The 23,378-nt window shown below is 32.8% G+C and overlaps 1 protein-coding gene across 11 annotated transcripts in view; it reads right to left on the bottom strand.

Moving 5' to 3' along the window:
* The window catches only part of LOC124360589 (protein unc-80 homolog), a 221,024-nt gene extending 201,992 nt beyond the window's left edge, over positions 1 to 19,032 (bottom strand). For all 11 annotated transcript variants that reach the window (XM_046814324.1, XM_046814330.1, XM_046814326.1 and 8 more), the window contains exons 1-4: positions 18,959 to 19,032; positions 11,361 to 11,467; positions 6,442 to 6,490; positions 1,461 to 1,487 (exon numbers count right to left, since the gene is read on the bottom strand). In XM_046814324.1, coding sequence (XP_046670280.1) covers positions 1,461 to 1,487; positions 6,442 to 6,490; positions 11,361 to 11,467; positions 18,959 to 19,015 — 240 coding nt within the window. In that variant the 5' untranslated portion in view covers positions 19,016 to 19,032. The remainder of the gene's footprint in view (positions 1 to 1,460; positions 1,488 to 6,441; positions 6,491 to 11,360; positions 11,468 to 18,958) is intronic.
* Positions 19,033 to 23,378: the final 4,346 nt, after the last annotated feature.

Genomic DNA, 23,378 nt, shown 5'->3' with positions numbered 1-23,378 from the left:
ATAGCTGACGCTGAGGCTTAAATGAGGTTAAAAATCACGTTATTTTTAACAACATTTGATTTACAATCTGTTACAACTGCCATTAATTAAATACTTTTGTGGGTAGATTGTTAAATGAAATAACAAAGAGTTAATAATATTGATACACAACAGCATCAATTATTAAATTACGTCGGCTGATTTCACCAAAATAGGTCAGGAAGGTCCAGTACGTGAAATCTTTGAAGTCTAGTCGTTGTCAGGACGTTGTCTAATACATTCACTGCCAGACGATTAGGATAGTTGTTTTAATTTGGCTACATACTTCTTGCTGTATTTAGTGATTCCTTGTCATACTGTTTGAGCTTTCAAATCGCCATGCGAAGTTTTATTTGAACTGTACCATGGAGCATCTACTTTTTGCCATAAAACGTTTGACTGAACCTCTGAATGATTTCTATGTTGGAGTTGCTGATAGTACGGTACCCCATTTTTGTGTGCCGTAAGTCCATATAGGTCTTAAAAATTGTTTCTACAAGAGTAATTTGTTTTCCACGGTTAGTTTGGATTGTTCTGACAAGAAGCCAATTGAACGATATTTTAGATTTAGTAACTTTATTTTGGTCCATATGTGGTTATGCCAGTTCAGTCTTCTATAAAGATGAAGCCCTAGATATTTAAAACTTTTAGCTTCTGGAATTAAACTTTATTGAGGCCTACTTGTGGACACATTCTAATGAGAACTAATGAGAACGTCACATAAGTTGATTTACTTTCATTTACACGTACCTTCTACTTTCTTAACTATAGGGCAACATCATCAAGATTTCCAGAAGCAGACGCAGCAATCTTTATGTCATGAAATTATAGCAGTGTCGTCTGCAAACGTAGCCATCGTTGTCTCATCAAAGGTCCGGTGTACATAAAGAACGCTTCCTCGATGAACGCCTGGGTCAGGCGTTACCAAATCCGTGATAATGCCATCACATTTAATTTAAAAATCTCGTTGACATATTAGGCTCAAGATCTATACAGAACAACGATAGAGGATCTTCAGTCTTAAAATACCTAATATCAACTATATTCCTAACTATAAATCCGATATTTTCAAGTGAATTTTTAACATCATTAATGTCAGTAGAGTGATTTTTAGAACTTCCCATATGTTCTAAAATGGTTTTGTTTTAGTTCATAGGTATGAAAGTTTATCTATTTTTCGTTGAGCAATTTTGCAACAGGCCTGTATGAATCTGGGGATTTGGGAATTATTTTGATTGTGTTCTTATTAATGCATTTGTATGAATAGTAAGTAATCTTTGGTGATAACAGTTTCAATATATTGCTAAATATATTTTATGCTTTTAACATTGGGGATAAATAATGGAGGAGCTGTGGTTGATTTTACTCCGAGAAAGAGTCAGTGCCTTTGATAATATTGTTATTTTATTCACTAGACTAGACTACTTTCTACTAATACTCACATGGTGGCCTGGAGCATGCTGGCAAAACTGCAACATAACGATGGATTAGATTACAAATGTAATACAATATCACACCATTCCCATTTAATTGTATTAATTCTACAGAATGTTTTACTATTATATAAAATGCTAATATTACATTTTAATTTAAAAATCTATTATAGAATCAAACTCAAAATATGCATACCATACCAAAATGTTTCCTAATAAATGTTATTGATATTTGTTTTTAAATTTACTAATTGAATTATTGTATGCCAAAAACTATATAATGTGAATAAACACTAAAGTTTGTAAAAATATATACTTTTAATCACTTTAATGTAAAAAAACTACAAAGACCAATTCGTAAAAATAAATTTGCTTTTTTATACAATATTTTTCATTGAATTAGAAACTTAAAATAACTACACACTGTTAACGTAAATTTTTTTATTTAATTAATTTCTTTGTAAAACAGTACAGAAACAAAATGCTAAATTCAAATACTTTTTAACCAACTGCTAAAAGGTAATATTTCAACAATAAATTAATTTAGAAACTAACACTCCAATAATAATTAAATTATGTTTGTTTTAATGACGTATTTTAATTTGGGTACAAAATTTTTTATATTGTTATTGTAACCATTTTGATTTCAGTTCTGTGTGCCTCACAATGTTTTAATTAAAAACGTAAAGCCTCACACGTATACAATTTAGTTAATTGGGTTTTTATTGACTAATAAAATCCAATAAGAAGCTTCTACAATGTATTTTAGCTATTGTAAAAAACATACTGTACTGTACTGTGTGTGTGTGTGTGTGTGTGTGTGTGTGTGTGTGTGTGTGTGTGTGTGTGTGTGTGTTTTAGCTGTAGTGTTTTTTTATGGTACAATATAATATGGTAACAAATTTTGCTATCTACCAGCATTATCATTTAGTTTATTAGTAATTAAGTAAATGTTTTTAATAATTTAAGGATATCTAACTTAATAACATTTACAGTATTGCTTTCTTCTGAAAGGACACACTAGAAATTCGGGTGATTTGGATAAATTTTATTTATGTTAATTATGTTTATTTTTGTGCTATGTTATGACAATTTACATCTTGTAGTTTTATGTTAATATGATTGATAATAATGTTTTTTTTTCCTTTTAATCACGCATTCATTGACACCATTAACCCTTTTATATTTATCATTGTTACAACACACATAAACAAGTAAAATGTTAATGACAGTTATTTTACTCCACATAATTTACAAAAGCGGTTCTAAAACAAATTTAACAGAATTTTTTCAAAAAACTATTTTTTTCCATGCAATGGTGTGCTGTGTACACATAACTAAACAAGAAGATTTCAAGATAAAAGGCTATGGACTGAAAACGTTAAGCGTTTTCTGCTTCATTTTCTCCTTCTTGAGTCAAAAAGGATGGTAGTAAGTTGAAAACTGTCTCGGATATTTGAATTATCATTAAAATACGTGTTTGAGTACCAGAAAAACTCAAACGTTTTAATATGCTCCAAATGTCACAGAGCCCATTTTAAAGCCCTTTTTCAACTTATAGCATGCGGTAACGAAATTAAAACATTGGTGGGATCTGAACATTATATTTAAACTATCTTCACTCAAAACATATTTTGGAAAACTCATCTTAAACATGTAAGTAATCTAAGTATCTAAATAGCATTAAAATGTCATTTATAAAAAATGTACAGAATTCCATGATTAACCAAATTTATTTATCAATTGGCCTTTTAAAATTCAATCAATCCGAAATGACAGGCATGATTTACAGCTCCCTAGTCTAAAATGTATAACCCTCAACAAGTTGAGCTGCCGAAATTATGTCAAATTAAAGTTTATTTCATCGAACGTTTATGTTACTATTTAGCATCAGACTTTTTAAGATTAAAAACCTCTCCCTATGTCGAATATGGATAAATTCATAATAATGAAAATATTAGAAAAATTCCTATGGTCAAGTCTGGCAGTGGGCGAAGAAGTTAAACCCAATTAATTATGTAATCAAGTATGAATTCACCTAGACATTACTGTTTCGAGCTTTGCTGATTTATCCATATAATTCATGCAGGGTTTTGCAATCTCAGATTAATTCTGATTATTTTGATGATTTTAAAGCTTTTCAGGCCATCTCCGTTGGCAGTTTAATAGGATGAATATCGGAATTCCTCCCAACAGCCGATTCGGCATGTTCTCTTCCGGTTAAAAAAAATAAATAAATAAATAGGGGAGAAAATACGTATTAATTTGTTCATATACTGTATGCCTGAAAAGGAATACGGAAACAGGAGATTCAATGAATCAGTGAGGATATTTTTCCTTTAATTTTAACTTAGTTCAAGACATTTGATTTAATTTGATTAATACCAATATGGTCAAATTTTAGTTTACCGATTTACATGACACGGGCGCATTTAATATAGGAAATTATCTAAAAAAATAACTAAATGACATATTTTGATAAAACTAATTGCGCCATTCATATATCACCCTTCTATACTGTTATGGCAATTAGTATAACTGTAATGGTTAATCTTTTTATAATCCAATTCATTGTGACAAATTCATGAAAGTATAATTAACGGATTCAATAGTTTATTACGTAAATGAAAAGAAAAGACTTGTCTGCTTATTTCTTAGCATTTAACTTTAATACATGATTACCTTTAATTTTCAATAAATATTTTAAAATGGATATTATTTCACATGAGGATCAATGTTAATACAGGTTTCTTATTGTGGTATTTTCTATAATATACTCCATATTAATATCTGTACAAATGACGGTAAGCAATAATATTATAATACTCATGGTTTGGAAATCATACTGATGCTTTACTTATTGTAGTACACATAAATAAAGCGTTTGAACTCGAATGTCCATCTTCGCTAAAGTAAGTTGTGGCTAAACGCTATAGCCTGTATTAGTAGTTAGATGTTATACTTCAGTTTAGTTAAAGTTAAATTATCTACACTAAAAATAAACAAACAACACTCAGTGATAAGACCCAATTTTAAACCCTGATTATGGTCCATTATTAGTTGAACATTTTACAAAAATATGTTAAAATGTTGTGAAAGTAAAATATATTCAAAAGAAAAAATTAACACAGTTATCACTGAATTATAGTTTTTATTCGTGTTTCATTGATACTGGATCATTTCTTATCATTTCTTGGAACTACGGATATATTTGTTCAGTTGTACTACACCAATAACAAGTAACAGAAACACAATCACTAAGGTTAGGTTTCCCAAGTTTACAAAACTCCACATTAAACTTGGTCTAATCCTTCCTGCATTGCACTCCTTCTTAATTGTGAAAGGAAAAGATTCCATTTACGATAGATTTTAATTTGACATCCCAAATAAAAGTTTAAATTCACAGTGACTTTGGTTACATGTCGAATTATTGTTCCATAAATAAATCTGAAGTTACAATATGGTTAATGCAAATAAAATCATATGTAACAATAGGATTATACTTTTTATCTACAGAAAGCTACATTTCAGGTGATAATGTAATATAATGTAATCTCTGTAATACATTTTCTACAACTGAAATGAAAATTTTTGCGTCACAAATGTTTTTAGAGAGTGTATAGATTAAGGTAGCTCGATCGTTTTGAGACTTCTTTATTTTGGTTATGACTGTGGATACCAAACTGCGCCTACGGATTTATACCGCGCACGGTGCGCGACGGCTGACTACGCATCCCATTTTTGGCTCTCATGGTCTCTGAGTTAATACGAGTACCTTGCAGTTTGAAAAGCTTATATAAGTAAGCCAGTCCTGACAGTTATAGTAGATCTCCATGCCCAGTAGTTTAAGAAGCGGATTGCTTGTGTTCTGAATTGTGATTCTGGTAAACAACTATTTGTTAGAACTTAATAAGTTAAAATGATCAAACACTGTACAGCCTTTCTCTAAAACTGTTCAAATATCGTTATATTTCATCATTATGTTTGGTTCATGTTCGATTACTTACAAGAATCTACAAAGTACACGTTTCTACCAATATCAAACAGTTGTAACAAAAATATCATAAATAGTTATTGTTACCTTTTCAATTTTGTTTACAATGAGGTTTCGTAACATATTTTTAACTATTCATTTAACTGACGAGGTATCACACTTTATAAATTGGAGTGTCAAAATGATTTTAAATTTCTTTGGAACAAGTCCTACTACACTAGAATCTAGCGAGTTGCAATGTAAAATATTAAATCGTTGTTAAGGTATTTTATTTTGAAATAAAACAATACAGTCAGACATTAAACGAAGTGGAACTTTCAAACAGTTCTTTAATTAAAAAACGTAATCCAATTTGAATTTCTCAGTAAAATTACTTGAAGCCATTTTAACTATACCAATTAAAATACTAGAAACAATACAGGGCAGTGGGTGAATATCACTTCTTTTGTCAGCTGTTACGTACAACACCTTTATTATGCATGAATTTGTATTATGCATACATAATTTGTCTGATTGCTTCAGTTTCATGGTTGAAATATTAACAAAGGTTACAGGGAGATTATTTACATGCCAAAAATCCACAACTTTAAAGGAATGTAATGTGCTACAATAAATTATTATTATTATGATGAAGTGATGAGTAAGAGTGAATTGTTGAATATTATTAACAATATTTTTAAAACGTCCACAATCCTACCAAGCTAGTTAAATTGCAATATGAATATGCGAAACTGTGTAAAAGTTTTTCTTCCATAGTGAACAAATTCTCATTTTAAATAGAGACATAGTACATAACTATCATAGAACTAATTCAACAAAATGATTACTCCGTTCTCTTCTATAGGCAATCTACCACAATTAACCCATAACAGCTTAGTGTACCCATATGGACAAAGCTTTATGTACAGTATTTGCACCGTGATGTGGTCCTCTCATCTTAATATCTGGGCTCTTAAAGGTAGCTAGCTAGTATACAAATTGTTTAAAAACACTTACCATGCAAGAGGCTTCATGTAACTTCCCCAATTTTGGACGAGTGAACGGACTGAAACAAAATTTGGTACGCTATTGAAAATAACCATTATACAAAGGTACATATAAAGAAAGATTTACATAAACATTACTATTTTAATGTCAAATATAACACTTTTTATAAACTAGGAGGTAGTTATACCTATATTTCTCAAGATATGTGTATAATATTTACATTATATATATTTATATGTTGTATGTATGAACTACGTATTAAACAACACACACACACACACACACACACACACACACACACACACACACACACCTTTTGGGTGGCCTTATATACTTTACAATGTGACCTCGATGTACAATTGCTTTACTTTCCTTTTGTCTATATACATTTATTTCTCTTTTTTATTTATGTATTGGATGCATGTGGTTACCTACAACATTAAATTAAATTGTTAAATTATTGCCATATTTTAAGACTAATACAGAGAGGTTTACCTGGTCGACAGTTACACATTACAAGTCATACAAATGTAATCAAAGTGTACCATACACGAACTATTTGTGTTGTACGCAGCCGGCTGTACACAGTCAACGTGTTGCAAAGAGCAGCTGTCTCTGACTAGTCGGAGACCAATGGAGATCACGCGATGTTTAGGACGCATGGTCAATTCACACACATCAGTTCCGGCGCGTCACAGGTCAGTCACATCAGTTCCGGCGCGTCACAGGTCAGTCACATCAGTCACGTCACAGTTAAAAATATTTATTCTATAATGGATTTCCTGTTGCGCTATCTACACTCATCCGGCTCAGTTCCGGCGCAGGTCCGTCAGTCGCTCTGCCGGCGTCCGTCAGTCATTTTCAGATTTCTTCCCACCGATATTTTTGGATTGTTCGGACGCCTGACGGTCGCATGACGGATGTGTTTGCTATTTTAAAGGATTGCGTTTTTATATAAAAGTTGTATTTCTGTGTTGCGTTTATATTTTAAAGACTGTTTGTTACGATCGTCAAGATGAACGATGAAAAATTGATAGAATCTGTTCGCAAAAATATAGTTTTGTATGATATGTCTAACCCTAAGTACATGGACTCGTCTGTGAAGAATGAAATTTGGGAGAAGATAGGCGCTGAAATGAATTTAGATGGTAAGTAAATGTTGTTATTTATTCAGTAGATATTAAAATTCAGCTTGATACAATACAAGTTAAAGGCATAAAGTAAACATAACCAGTAAATGTTTCTATATATGTTATTAATTTATGACTTAAGCAAGTTATGGTACATTTTTACAGTTTCTTACTTTCATTGGCGTATGTAATCTTTGGAATCAGGGGAAACAATTTAGCTTACATTGTGCCGGTTTCACGGCTACCTTTTCTTCACTGCCATGGAACACTACCAGCTTCTGAGTTGAAATAACGTTTAAACGTTTCTCTTAGCCTACGTCAAAAGCGTCCCTTCTTGCATTACCACCTTGGCTAGGCAAATTGGTCATCGACGAGTGTTCAGTGACTTCAATTTCTTCTGTTCTTTCATATGTGTATGTGTTCTTATCATATTTGTTAATGAAATTATGTAGTATGCAGGTTGTCAAGACAATATAGTCTGCATATTTGGTGCGGCCTGGATCCGTCTGTTGTAAATTCTAAATTTTTGGCACAAAATTCCAAAAGAATTTTCTACAACCCTTCTTGCACGGCTTAATCTGTAGTTGTAATTTTTTTATCGCTGTCCAAATCCTGTTTAGAATAAGGCCTCTTTAAATAAGTCTTTAGAGGAAATGCCTCGTCCCCTACCATGACATATGGTACTTTCGTGGTTGTTTGCGGCAAGTTTTCATTACTTGGTATATACAATTTTCCCAGTTCAACAGCCTTATAGAAGTTGGAATTCTTGAAGATTCCTCCATCACTGTTTTTTCCGTAAGCACCCACATCGACCATGATAAAGTTATACTGGGCGTCAACGAAGGCTAATAGCACTACTGAAAAGGTCTTCTTATAGTTGAAATATTGTGATCCAGTATTTGGAGGTGCTTGTATGATGACGATGTGTTTTCCATCTATAGATCCTAAACAATTTGGAAAATTCCATCGTTTGTAGAATTCTGTAGATATAGTTTTCCACGTGTCTTCAGTAGGTTTTGGCATCGTTTCATGGAGTAAGGTTTCACATATTACCTTACAGGTATCCATAACAATTTTGTATACTGTGCTGTGTCCCAAGCGGTAGCTAAATGAGATAGTTTGAAGAGAATCTCCTGTAGCCAGGTACCTGAAAGTCATAACCTAAGTCTAAGTGTGTTAATTTTGAACTGTCATGAAACCATTTACACAATATATAACAGCTTGAACTAATGGTATTTTGGCCTTCTTGGGACCCCAAAACGAAAACAAATTCGTTCCGGACCTAGGTCTTAGGGTACCTGCGTATAATAAGGGAAATGTGGAAGGGACTTCTTTTACTTATCGCGCTTCCTCTAGCTGTTGCGGACTGTATGCTACTATTTATTTTAGCTTAAACTATAACACTAAATAGGTTCTTTACATTTCAGGAGGAACATGCAAAGCCAGGTGGAATAATATTAGAGATACCTACAGGAAATCTATGAAAAGAACTGCAACGAAAAGTGGACAAGCAGCAAAGAAGATTAAGCTATACAAATATTCAAACCAATTGAGCTTCCTACAAAAGTATTTGGATGAAAGGGAAACTTTGAGTAGTTTCAGTATTGAAGACCAAACTAGTGACGCACAGGAGGAGCAGCTCGAAGATACAACTAATATAACTGATGACGATGTCCAGACTATAGAGATATTGAGGAATGAAAGTACCAAGGAACAAGTGCCAACACCAACCATACAGACACACACAACATCAACATTTCAACTACCTCCAAAGCCTTGTGTGAAAACCGTGAAGAAAATAACGAACACCAACACCGAAGAAAGTGCCTCTTCCAAATTGATGGATTTTATCATCAAAGATAAAGAAAAACCTAAACCAGCGGATCACCCAGTCGATATTTTCTTAAAAGCAATGGCACCACCATTAAAAACTCTTTCGCCGTATAATTGGCATCTGGCCAAATCAGAAATCTTTAGCGTTGTTCAAAAATATGAATTGAAAACACTCACCGGACAACTACAACCGTATGACATTCCCGGTAGTTCTATAAATCTTCAACCCTCTTCAACGCCTTCTCCTTCAACAGTGCAATCACAGTCGAATGACTCCATCTACATGGATGATACTGCTACTGGCGCAACTGGAGAATGAAACATTTCTGCAAAACTACTTTCAAACTTTTACTTAAGAAGTTTGGCTAAAAAACGTTTAATTTGTGGTATTTCAGCTGTTGGTTTATAATGCTGTTAAAGTTTAATTTAATTATGACTTCATTAATTGTGTTTCAATAAAACAAATATTCTTAAAATTATTGTTACGTTTTACTCACCTTAAACTTACAGCTAGTCGTTCCTTGGGTGTCACTGATTTCCTCCAGTGAGTGTCTTGTTTCCTTAAAAGCACTTCCACTTTACCGAGTAAAATATGAAATGTTTCACTAGTCATCATAAAATATTTAAAGAACTTAGTTTTCATCGTCCATTAGTCCCTTGAATAACGTGATGAACTCTCCCTGACTTTCCCTCTTCTTCCATAAATCATTAACCCATATCCTTCGCTTTTTTTCTCTTATTTTCAATCTCCTCGTCATCTAAGGCTATCGCTATTGCAGCTAACTCTACTACAGTAAAATCAGCCATTGAGGTAATTATATACTATCCAATTTAATTCATTCATGATAAAATAAGCTTGACTGTAAGATCACTGTATAAAGTGACTGACGACTGACTGAAGCCAACTGACGGACAGTTGACTGACGAATTCCGGACGGAACTGTGACTGAACTGAGACTGAACTGTGACGGAACTGTGACTCAACTGATGTGTGTGAGTAGACCTTAGCCAGAGTCTAGGCTGAAATTGGATGGCGCTGCACGGTGATGCAGCTGACATTTAGTGGAAAATGTAAGTCCATTAAAAATGTCCTTAAGTTATTTTAGTTTTTCACATTCCATAAAGAAAACAAAATATAATTCCATTATTCACATCAATAATGTTTTGTCGGCTTCCCTGCCCCTTATCTGCTAAACCACGATCAGTTTTAATCATTGAGGAAAATTTGTAATGCGGAACTATTTTAGAGTCTTTATAGACCCAAGAGTAAAGTTTGGCGAGAAAATCTAGAGTAGGGATAAAAAAAGTTACTGTTATTCAAAGCATTTTACTTTAGGTAAAAATATTGATGTTGAGGTGTTTTACAAGACGTAAAAATTATCTAAGTTATTAAATATACTCGGTATTTAAATACGTAGAAGGACGTTGCAAAAACAAGAATGTTATACAAATAATGTGTGGCAAATTTGTGGCCCACACATTAAATTAAAGCTTTTCACCAGAACACTACACAAGATCATATACTTGTTTAGTGCATTATGTTGGTTTGTTGTTTATCCAAATACAATCACAGTGAATCTGTATACTTGGTAACTGGACAATTAAAGTATTAAATATGTAACTACACATTATTTCCTGAGAGGAGTTTTAACAAGTTCTAGCACTCTATTGTATTGTTATTATTACTTATGGTATTTTTGATTGAATTAATATTTTTTATCTTTTAGTTGAATTTAAGCAAAGTTAAAAAAACCCTAACATTATGAATGGTCTTCAAAATAAAAAAGAGCAATTTACTACTAAAGATCTGGACATATACTTAACGTATGTCAAACGTATGTTTTATTAGACTTATTACAGTACTTCTGGAACCACTATAAATGGCACATTATTTTTGTTACTTTTATGATAGATTTTTTTAACAATGTGCGAATGCCCATATAATAGGTGAGAGAACGACCTTACCTGATCTGTTGCCATAGGAACGTCTGGATTGGGACTGGTAGAGCTTGGTCATTGTATGCATCTACAAGAGGATCCAAGACGTCTGTATCGTTTATAGTTCTATGAATCTGTTAAAAAAAAAACGCTTACATTAATTTGTTGGTTGCAGAATATACACATTAGAAATAAAATAATGACATAGCTACTTAAACTTAATTTTTGAAGGAATTCAGTTCACAGGGTTCACCAACAGATCACTAGTCTCATGATACTCGAGCTGGCAAGTATACCGGCTTAGCAAACAATTCTTGTCAACGTCGCCGCTGCAAAGGGAAACTAGAGTTCGACTGTGATGGGTTTGGACCTCCTATGCCTTTTTTTTACTTTTCTCCCCGACCATACTTCAGCACCGAATATATATATACAGCTTTAATTGAAGATGTTATTCAAAATTTTGATATCTTGACGATTTTTTTCCAACAAATATTCTTCTGGTGAGTTTTTCGTTACTTCTGATGGTTCAAAACGTGACTTAGCAAAGTTAAAAATACACTATTGCAGCGAAAATATGAGCGAATACTATAAGTAGCGTAATTTTTGATGCCAATGAAAGTTGGCATATTAATAATTCGTACAGTACAGGTCCCTTATATGAGTTTTTAAGCGAGCGTTAGAATTAACGATACTTCCAAAAAGTTATACTTCACTATCGGTGGTTTGGTACTGTGACAAGGTACGTATGAGGTACCATCCTATATAAGTTGTTTGATGATATGCCTAATAATGACCATGCTGGTATAATATGGCCAAGTTTTTATATTTCATGTGGTTTTAGTACAACACAGAATGCGTGAGAAAGCCCTTGCTGCCACTCAGCTAGAGTGGAAAAGTCCATTATTTGAGGGGGTAGCTTCCTAATGAGCTGTGGCTACAATTTTTTCATGCGCTCCACTGAAATTAGACGGTACAGAGTTGTGAAATATTGTAGGTAAGCTAATTACTTTTACTTATTTGTATTCTCTCACTTAAAAAATTAACCGCACTATTCTTATTGATGCTATTTTAATCCTGAATTGATTGATAATAGATTATTAACCAAGCAACTCCTTGTAGTAGAATTACTTGAATGATGTTAAACTTGCTTGTTGGTAATACGTGTAATGGGTTAGCAATCAGGAGCGGCTCCAGGATTTTTTTTTTGAGTAGGCACAGTTTAGGGGTGACATGACTACTGCGGGGGTCTGGGGAGAATAACACCCCGGTAAGAAGGGGCATTTTTAAATCTAAATGCAAAATGGTGAGTTCTCAAGCTTTTTAAAGCATTTAACCTCTTAAGGCAACTAGGAATAATAAGTTAAATAAAGGAATGACTATTTTATATTTCATTGTAACTTGGTCCTTTCTCTAATAATAATACTATCACCATAAAAACATTTCATTTTTTCGTAGGTTGTTTAATTTTAAAATTTGATAGATTTAGCTGTTTTGATAATTTTTTTCTATGTATTTAATTTGAACCATTCATAAAAATGATACGTATATATGATATAAAAACTCTATCACTTTGTATTTTAAAATAGTTTTGAACAACTGGCAAAATGTTATAGCCTACTAAATTCATCTTTGATAGGACAACAAATTTACAGTTCAATATGGACAAAAAAAGGTTGTATTGTTTTAGCTACGAAGAGATTCTGAAGTTCTTTTAGAAGGTATAGAAAATAACGTATAAAATTATCTAGGTTGAAAGGGATAAAAACGTATTCAAATTGTAAGGAAAAATATAAACACTTGGGGAGTGTGACATAATGTGGAAATGCAATTGGGTAACTGAATTCATTTTCCTGAGTACAAAAAATCCTGCATCGGAATGAATTTACTCCCTGGAACATCTGTACTGATGGCTCCAAAAGGATGTACGACAACAGATTACTTTGTTGAACTTATGAAACGCTGTTCTAACTTTTAGACAGCGGGAAAGTGTCTTATCATTTTTAACAAGGTTAAATCCCATTTCGACTAATAGTATTTGTGATGTTCCTGATAAGAATGACATCATAATATATTGTGTCTGTTAACACTACGCATGAACTTCAAATGCTTGGAAACATGTTTTACGTTTTGAAATTTTTGGGATCAGTGTGCTTTGAATTATGTCTATATTCACAAAAGGAAAGAGCAGTACACCCAAACTCATCTTTCCTCACGTCTATAATCCAATTTGACCTAACGCGGGAAAATATTGTGAGTGGTTTTAAAGCTGCTGGTCTACATCTCTTCAAATCCCGTGCTATTCCAGAATAAAGAGATGTCCCAAGTCATATGAGCAATCAAAACATAATGCAAAAATAAACCGAAATGATTTGTCTAAACAAGACCTCTATCAAATTATAATGCACTTATAACTGCACAAATTACTGAAGACGTTGTGTGTAAAACTAAAGTCTGGCTCAAATTATTTAAACTCAAATAATCTAATTGTCCTTAGTTCATTTGGTTCAGTGGGTGAGAGATCTTGAAAGAAGCATTGCCAACACGGAGAAAAACAACTCGAGTGATGAGACTGGCTACTGACAGTTAATCTGTGATGCTGAACTCAAATTTATCAACGATTTTGAAGTTGAAACAATCAAGTAAATAGAGAAATAAATGTCTACAGATAATACAAAGAACAAAACAGGAAGTCTAATCAGTGGAAAAGGGTATAATATAAAGGGAAATCTCTTTAAACATCACAAGAAACTTCGTTTATAGTGTGGATAAAATGTTGGATATGAGGATGTGTGGTATTTTTGGATCTTATGTTGAAGAGGAATGTGTAAGTTTGACAGAGAAAGAAAAGAATTGTTTGTCTCTGCAAATTTTGTAATTAAACAACTGATTTATCAAAACTAAAGCCATTTTTAGATACAACTACCTGTTACTATCGGCTTCTACGCGCTATGTTCAAAATCGAAGTCCGTATAGTAATTAGTAAAATCACTTATGATGATTTTGATTAGGAGTTCCATTACATTCTTGAAATATAAGTAGCATACATCATGTACATATTATTTTAGTGTTCATGCTTAAGCGTATCAGATTTTAGCCTGACTATTATGTCGTGTTTTGCATATGCAGGATTATTATATTTCCAACACCACAACTAAGTCTACCTTGTTGTTCTGATCAAAATTGCAAATTTATAGGTCTCAAAACTTCTTCGGTAAAAAGGCGTTTACCTCAATCTTTACTATGTACTTGCGGTCCAAGACATTTCCAGTGCCATGGTAGAGTTTACCTCGTTGTACTTACGAAGAAAAAGCACCTACATACGCAAGTCTGAAAAGATTGCTTCGGTTAAAAGGTGCCTCCTTCCGACAATATAAAATCACTTATGGTGCTACAGGTGAACTTGCCTTATTCTCTCGATAAATAAAACTATATAGCCTACATATGTAGCTCTCAGAAACAACTTTAGTCAAAAGTGAATAATTTCGGCTCTTGTAATCTACTTTCGATCTAAGGTATTTCCAGTGAGTGACATAGTTGAGTTAGCCTTTTTCTCCCCATGAAGGCCTATTACGAGCTAGGGTGAAACCCTATCTAATTCCGGTATAAGGGGTAAATTCTTATTACATTATAAGGTTTTATGTTGTGATGACTTGTTGTTTTCTAGACTATAGTCTGGGTAAGAATGGATCGTTGAGACATGTTAGTATTAATTTCTCTGTTTTTCCCCACTCTTAGAATGCCATACCACAATGTCAAGGGAGCCCACCAATTTGGAGTACCGTATGTGAAAACATCCACGTTTTTGTTCAATAAGGTTTCTTTTATATCAAAGTTTAAATAACATTACAATGCATTAGATGTTTTAAATTCTTCACTGGTGGTCTGGAGTAAAAGTTAGATATTAACTTTGTATTTGCTATCTGCATTATACTACTGCTCAAGGACAGTACACTTAATATTTTATGAAATACTAGCAGTTACCCGAGGTTTTTCACGCAATTTCTTAGGCTTTGAACGTATGAGCACTTCTGGTTTAATTAAATTATATTTTCGACGCAAGTTTTGAGTTTTTCTTGTTTCGCCAATCAAGAAAACAATACAAGTCTGAGGAGCATACTTTTTGCTACAGTAAAGACCAGTGGGGCGTAACCCGGAGGGATTATCAAAATAACAATAGGCCAATTCATACTAGGGACCATAGGAATGTCCATGTAAAATTTCAGCGCAATCGATTGAATATTTTACGCGTGAATACGTAACAAACAAACTTATTTTCACATTTATAATATTAGGATTAGGATTTATAGTGTAAACAGATGTTTCAGGCTATTTGTTGAACTTCTTCTGAAGGTGACAACGGTTGTTTAGTGTCAATTAAATATGGATTATGAATCAGAAAATGTTTTTAGAAATCCAACAAATTCTATATAATTTTTCTTATTTTTCTCTTCTTATAAACTCTTCTCGGATTTCAACGAATATTTAACAAAAACAATTAAGCCAAATTCGTCCAACCATTTTTGGCGTTAGTGCTTAGTAACACATTTTGCAATTCTTTTCGTATATATATATATACAAAAATAAAAAATAATGTTTACACAGAACAGTTGAACAGGTGCTTTCTGTAGTAATAAAATAGTATAGTATTTGTTTCTAATAGTAGGTGCTATCAAACGTAATCTATGCTTTCAAAACTATAAATGTAAAAAATTTAAAATAGTGGATAGATTAATTAAACACATGTTTGTACGGTCAGAAAAGTATGTTTACACGGAACAGTCGATTGCATTTTAAGAAGCGCTTTCAATTAATAATATTTGTCTGCTGTAATACACCTTTAAAAACCAAGATTGGATTTTTCGTCACTTTCGAGACCGAACTCACTTTCGCACTTACATGTATAGTAGGTATTGGTTAGGATGTTGGTCTCGGAAATCTACTGCTGTCAAAAAGTGTCTTCTCATAACGTTTAGATTAACTTCTAGCTTAATGTATTTACGGTATCAAATTTGAATTTGCCTTATTGTTTTGCTCAAGACAGTATATCCTACTGTATCGGAAACCTACTTCCGATTCTTGCAATTTTTATTCGGTCTTAGATATTTTGAGTGTAAAGTAGTTTGCCTTATTGTTCCTATAAATAAATATACATACTTAATACTGAAAAGTCCTAAATATCTACTCCCGATATAAGGTGGAAATCATTACAAAGGCGATACGACATTTCAAAGTAATTATATTTAATGGGTTTTGCGTTATAGAAGCCTTGCAGTGTTCGGACCTACAGTTCTGAGAAAGAATGGCTTGTTGAGGCATGATAGTGTTCATTCCGCTGTTTTTCTTTAAGTCACTGTATGTTGCCGTATCACAAAGTCAAAGAAGCAAACTAGTTTTAATAATTAACTTGTGTGCAAAGATTCACTGTGGGTTTTATAACATTAGTTTACTGATACCAAAAATATCCATTAAACAAAGTAGCCTATTTCCAATGCATTAGACATGCTTGATTCTTCATTAGTGCAATCTGGAATGAAAGTTATAGGGTAACTTAGTCTCTGTTACCCGCATTCCACTACTAAAGTAGGTACTTAATATTCCACAAAATTAAAATGTTAAAAAAAATTCAGCCCCGAACTTCAGTTAAAAAATTAAAGAAAGTTTAAAAGTGTCAACAGCTGTTTAATGTTAGTTAAAATTGTATTGTGAAACATAGATGTTACCATTATTTTTCCAAATGAAGTGTTCAAAAAAACTTTACCGTCCTCAAAATTCGCAATTCTCAAAATCTAAGGGCCTTCTCAGTGAAAACATTTATGAAGAAGCGGTATGATATTTTTTGATTAGGTAGTACGTATTATTTCAGTATCTAATGGTAAGAGAATCAAAAGTTATATACAATTAGTTTGACTGGTTCTATTTTGTGTTTTGTTGTATGCAAAAATACATAAATATTATTCTCGAAAGCCTAATTTAATCCAAAAGTGTTAACTTCTATATGTTTAAATTATTTGTGTGTCCAAGATATTTTAAGTGCTATAATTATACTTTGTCCTTTTTCCCGATATATAACGTAATCAGTTCCGGTAGTTTAAATTAACCCCCCGGTTTAATTTGTTTACGGTATCACAGTTGATGTTCTCCTGATCAAGAAAAAATACATGTTGGTTTACATTATCTACTTGGGTTAAAAAGCGTCCACACCAGCACTTGTTACCTACCTCCAGTCTAAGATATTTCAAGTAGCCTACCATACTTAGAGTTTGGAGAGTTTGGCTTTTTGTCTCAATAAAGAAAATATATCGTACGACTAAGAAGTTATTGCGTCCAAATATGTCCGGTCGTTCACTTCCGGTCTATTAGTTTTAAGAATCCACAATTGAGTTTATGTTGTTGCACTAAAAAAATACATATTTGGGATTCGAGAGATCCAACTTAGAATAGAAAGCATACTCAGTTCAAAATTCATATAATTCCGATGCTTGTGTTCTGCTTCCGCTGAAAGGGGGAGAATGTGCTATCCCTTTGATACTTCTTTAGTAAGCTACAGTAAACATGCCATACACGATATCAAGTGAGCCACTCACTTTGGGTACCTTACGTGCAAACATTCACAGCTTTGACCATTATGGATTTTATAACAGCGTTTAAATAGTATTTCCTATACATTACATGGTTTATTCATTATTGATGTAAACTTTAGATAGTAACTCCGTCTTTGCAACGTGCATTTCACTACTGATTAAGCACTGCATTTATAATATTTTCTTAAATTAAAATGTAAACAAATGCTTTAGTCTCTTTGATGAACTTCAGCTGAGTGTCAACAGCTGTTAAGTTTCAGTTCACTTTGCATTACGGTCGTGTCGTATTATTATAATTATTTTCCAAATTTCTAAAATTTTCTGGGAAACTTTAAAAACTATTCTCTCCTTATAAAACTTCCTTGGATTTCTGCGAATCATAATATATGAAATTTTCTCTGAATTATTTCACAGACAATTAAATTATCTAAAAGTTTGTTTACACTTTGGTACAACATTTTAATCTAGGTTATGACATAAATAAGGACAGAAAATAAAGTTTTTGAAAACTAAATTGTTATATACCATTTATACAAATTACATTGATATCTTATAAGGCTTTATAAAAATAAAGCTGTTCTAACTGTGCCGGAAACTACATAATTAATAAGAAGGCTACACACGTTATACAAGTATTGTCAGTTACCTCATGCGATAAAACAATACAGATTCAAACATGTAATATTTATTGGTGTATTTAACCGAAGCTGTATTCCCAGTAGCAGATCTTAAACGTGATAGAACCAATTAAGGGTGAAAGAAATATCTTTCTATGTTGACTCAAAATGTGATATTTTGAATTTCTGGATGACATTTTACCATTGGTTTACTTTCATTATTATTATTCGTATATTGCCACGGGTTTATCAATAAATTATAATAGACCCCTTCAACTACTGTGAAGTTAAAAAAAGTGAAGCTGAACTTTTGAGAAACGCATACTGACCCCACTCTATTTACTATGTACGTATTGCCAAATTAATCTTAACCAATGGAATCGCAGTGTTATTAATTGGGGCTCTAAGTGGTAGGTTTTACACTTACAGGGGATGGAGAAGGCGAACTATGACGAGCGGTCCGTCTGCTGGCTGCCGCCATCATTGATCCATTCGGATGCTGGACCGAGCCGCGCCGAGATGTGCCGAGTCAACCCACATCACTATATCGATCTTGAAACTTGTAACTTCTGCCTACGACTGCTGTTCGCACCCACTTACCATTATATCTTATTAATTAGTATGTAAGAGCCAAGTATGAATTAAATAAGGGAATACAGTTTCATACTTTCTCAAATGCGTAGAAATAATGATTATCAACTGGAAACACAAAACCCAAATTAAGTTGTGAAATAACATAATTTAAACACACGAAGGCAGCAGTGATAACCTTTTGAAAACATCGGTATGTATCCCCTTCTCCCAGATTTTGGAATAAATAAATATTTTTAAAACAGTTAAAATTCAATGAGACACAAATAAATTTGCTCAAAAAGTCTAGGAAGTACGCTATAAATTGCCCAGTAATCAAAAGGTAGCTATTTCTTCAGCGGATAGAGTCTAGTCATAAACAAGCTAACCATGTCAATAGGGGCCCGATCAATTCGAAGTCAATTAAGTTAGCGGGTCTCCAAGACCATGTTATAAACTCGCGGTCATCTTAATGTTATCACGTTCCTTCAACGGATTTGCCAAGCGGGCGGGGGAGAGGGACACTTCCTTAGAGCCCATCCCTTCGGTATTTCCCGATGCAAGAATAATTGAAATATATCCTACCTCTTTGTGTTTTCCAGTGGTTATAATCTAATAAAAGTTGTTCCGGTAGTTCCGTTCTTTTAAATCAATCACAGAATGATAGCGAGTAGGTGGGGTCAATGTTACGTGGATGACTAGTACAGCCTCGGCCGCGCGCACACAACACTTGGCCTATCTGTAACTATTGCGTTTTCATGAGAGCACATATCTGACTTACTACTGCCTTAGATTGCATTGATTATTAAACCCACAGAGTATCAAAGCTATAGTTAGTCTGTGGTAAACATAATGTAGTATCCAAGCGTTTAATACGAATATAATTTTTCGTTATCAACACCTAATTTTCACTACTTCTTAAGATTTCTTTCTAAGATTTCTCAACAAGCTACTATTATGAGACCTACGTTCCATGTTTTGTTCTACTGTTGTACATAGTCCAAGAAATGGGTTTTTAACAACTTTTGTATTAAATAAATGATTGAATGCCTTCTGGCAACGTTCGCACTGGAACTCTTTTTTGGTGTCCAATAAATTATATCAACGTATATCAATCAATTTATAACGGTTCAAGGTGAGTTTTATAACACTCATTAAACATGGGTGCTCCACGAGTAACCCAAAAAATGTACTTTTAACTGTACTTTTTAGCAAATATTAAATATGTATTAGTATACCCTTGGTCAGCACAGTAATGCAAATATCAAAATCAAAGTTACTCTCTAACTTTTCTATACAGGGTGTCCCACGAGTAACCCGAAAGACTTCTCAGATGGTTTCATCTCATAAAAATAATGAAAACAGTTCATATAAGGAAATGTCCGGAAACGGTTTGTTAGCGAGCTAGACAAAGATTTCGCCCGATTTTCTAGGGCAGGACGGAAATAATGGGATAAAGATGATAATATTGAATAAAATACGTCCCAGACCTGAAAGACCACCCAATTCTGAGATATCGGACAAAATGTGCTAAATTCGGTCTCGAAAAACATGCTTTGTTTAGATTTGAAGTACATTAACTTCATTAAATCGGCAGTAAACACGCAAACTTGTTAACCTAAACTTTTAGAGAATTTATTTCAGAACTAAATAATGTAAAATAGGCTAATAGTAAAAAACACAAAGATAAAAAATTAATGTTTAATTAAATTAACACAAACAAAACAATACAGAAAGTTCTTCGTAAAAGAAAGCATTTAATGATGTTTTTTTTATTAAATTAAATAGTTACAAAACATTTACAGTATGAAACATTGTGGGTTGAGAAACAAGATTTTTATAAAAAAACAAAACAGCGTAAATTGAAACGCTTTTAATTTATTCACATTCATCTCTCAAAAACTATTTCCGCAGTTCATTGTAGACATATACATTCGAATCGAAGCTATTGAACAAGATAAGAAACCAATAGGGCATCAGTCAGAACTGCGTGTCAAGCATTTACTGAGACAGGGACTTATGGCATCTTCATTTGAAAATGCTCCACGAAACATGATTTACAACGTGAAAATGTAATGGCAATCCAGTCGAAAAGTTTTGGAACCCAAACCTCTAACCTAGGCTAGCTAGAAATACTTTCATATCTAACTCGAAACAAATTTCCAGCCATTATTTGATCGATACTAGTGGTAAAATAAAAAAATGTATTTAAAGTTACATTAAGATCAATCGAATTACTTTGAGTTGTTAGTTATTTCAACTATATTAGTATTCCTTAAAGAAACTTTTTTGTAGCTAGTAAAGATCATATTAAAAAAAATCTTTAAAACGTACTTAAATATTAAATTATTACTCGTTAAATCGTGTGTAAATTTTAAAAAAATGTTTAGGCCTACTAGTTCATCAGTTTTATTTCAAATCTTTACCTGAATCGTTTTCAAGCAAAGATTTGAAATACAACTGGTGAACTAGCACATATATATATATATACTATTTTTACATAGTACTATTTTTATTGTATCAGTTTAGTAGTTGAGTTTCGTCTCTTACGCTGGCTGGGATGGTGCTCAAACAAAGAGCAAGTTTTAAATCTTCATTTGATTACCGTGTAACATTACAATGCTGACAACTGGAATTTGTTGCGTGTTTGCGTAGAAATTAAGCAACGTTTAAAAAAAATGGAAAAGCCAAATTAGCAACGGAAAGAAGTATTATCTGATTCAGTTAAACTAACAAATTAATGTAGCTCGTGATAACTAAGAATTTTTAAAGGGTTTTTTATGTAACTTGTGACTAAAAAAAAATTATGGTTGCCTGTAAAGTCGGTTTTACGGGCGAAGATTTTACGTGACAACGTCTTTTTCTCGGTAGAATATTTATTGATATGAATATTATTAAATTGCACAATAGGAACAAGGAATTGAATGAAAATAAGAATTGCACAAATTTTTAACTATAGAAATATATTTTGTTTACTAAAACATTGTACATAATTTGAAATTAATTAAAATTTGTTATTGTAAATGGTAAAGTTGAATAAAACATTTACTAAAATTGGAATTTGAAATTCTTGCTAAACACAGTTAAATTCTAACTCCGCGCGTGGTGATTGGTCGGTTTAGTTCGTTTGTTTGGTCGCACTGTTATGACAGGTTAGAGGTTATAATTTGTTATTTTAAATGTTTGACTAGCAATACGCGCTGTTTCTTCTCAATCGACTGAATTACGATTGATTGCAGAATGATTTAAACTAATAATTTACTTAACACTATCAACATTTGTCAATAGTATGACATAACCTATAAACTCAGTTTCTCAACTTTTGTGTCAATCTAACAATTAATCAATCAATCATAGTTTACGATAATGAAATATCAGTGTACAATTATTTACCTTTATTGTTGTAGTTGTTGTAAATGACGAATCTAAGCACTCCACATTTTCACGAATAAACATAGTTGTCTGCTTTATCCCGTGCGGCGGACCCACAGTTATCTGCTTTATCCCGTGCGGCGGACCCACTGGACGGGCATCGTAACGTTACCGGGCGTTACACTTTTTCATGAGTGACTCCGAGCCGCAACCTAATTTAAGACGTTGTCACGTCAAAATTAGATCATTAGATAACATTGCATTTTACATGTGCATTTTCGCGACATAGTTTTCTAAAATTGGTGAGCTCTGATAGTGGAACCCAGTTCTAATAATTTGCAAAAGAATACATGTTAGCAATGTTAATTAATAGTCCACATTATTAATTGCCAGACTATTGGAACGGCTGAAGTAGGTAGTAATTAAAATGATTCATTTTCCGTTTCAGCTAAGCTAATAATCTTTTTATAAAACCAACTAAGCAGTTTTGGAAACACTGAACCTTCGACATTCAAGAGAATAGACCTAGGGCTTTTGTGGCAGAAATAATTTTGTTCGGTAAAGCTAGTTTTATTCTTTAAACTATGTACAATTAGATATAACTATTTGTACTATATATTCTGTTCAGAATTTTTATTTATTAGAATTTTATAGTGATACTTCATTTGGGAGCAGTGATGAGCGGCCACTACCACAATCGAACTACCGGTATTCATGAGTAACGAATCCTTGATATAACTATTCAAATATCTCATGAGGAGGATCCAGGCAGTTTAAGTGCCTTTCAAGGAATCTACAGGTTGTACAAGAAATTTTTTATAAAATTCAAAGGCGATAAATTACCGTTTCTCAGGGGTTATTCTTGGGTCTTTTCTTTTATACCTTTTTTCTCTTTTCTTAACGAC

The sequence above is a fragment of the Homalodisca vitripennis genome, chromosome 4, assembly GCF_021130785.1.
Source record: "Homalodisca vitripennis isolate AUS2020 chromosome 4, UT_GWSS_2.1, whole genome shotgun sequence".
In the NCBI taxonomy this organism is placed as follows: Eukaryota; Metazoa; Arthropoda; class Insecta; order Hemiptera; family Cicadellidae; genus Homalodisca; species Homalodisca vitripennis.
Note: the sequence above shows the minus strand (reverse complement) of the source record. Positions and strands in the feature narration are given on the sequence as shown.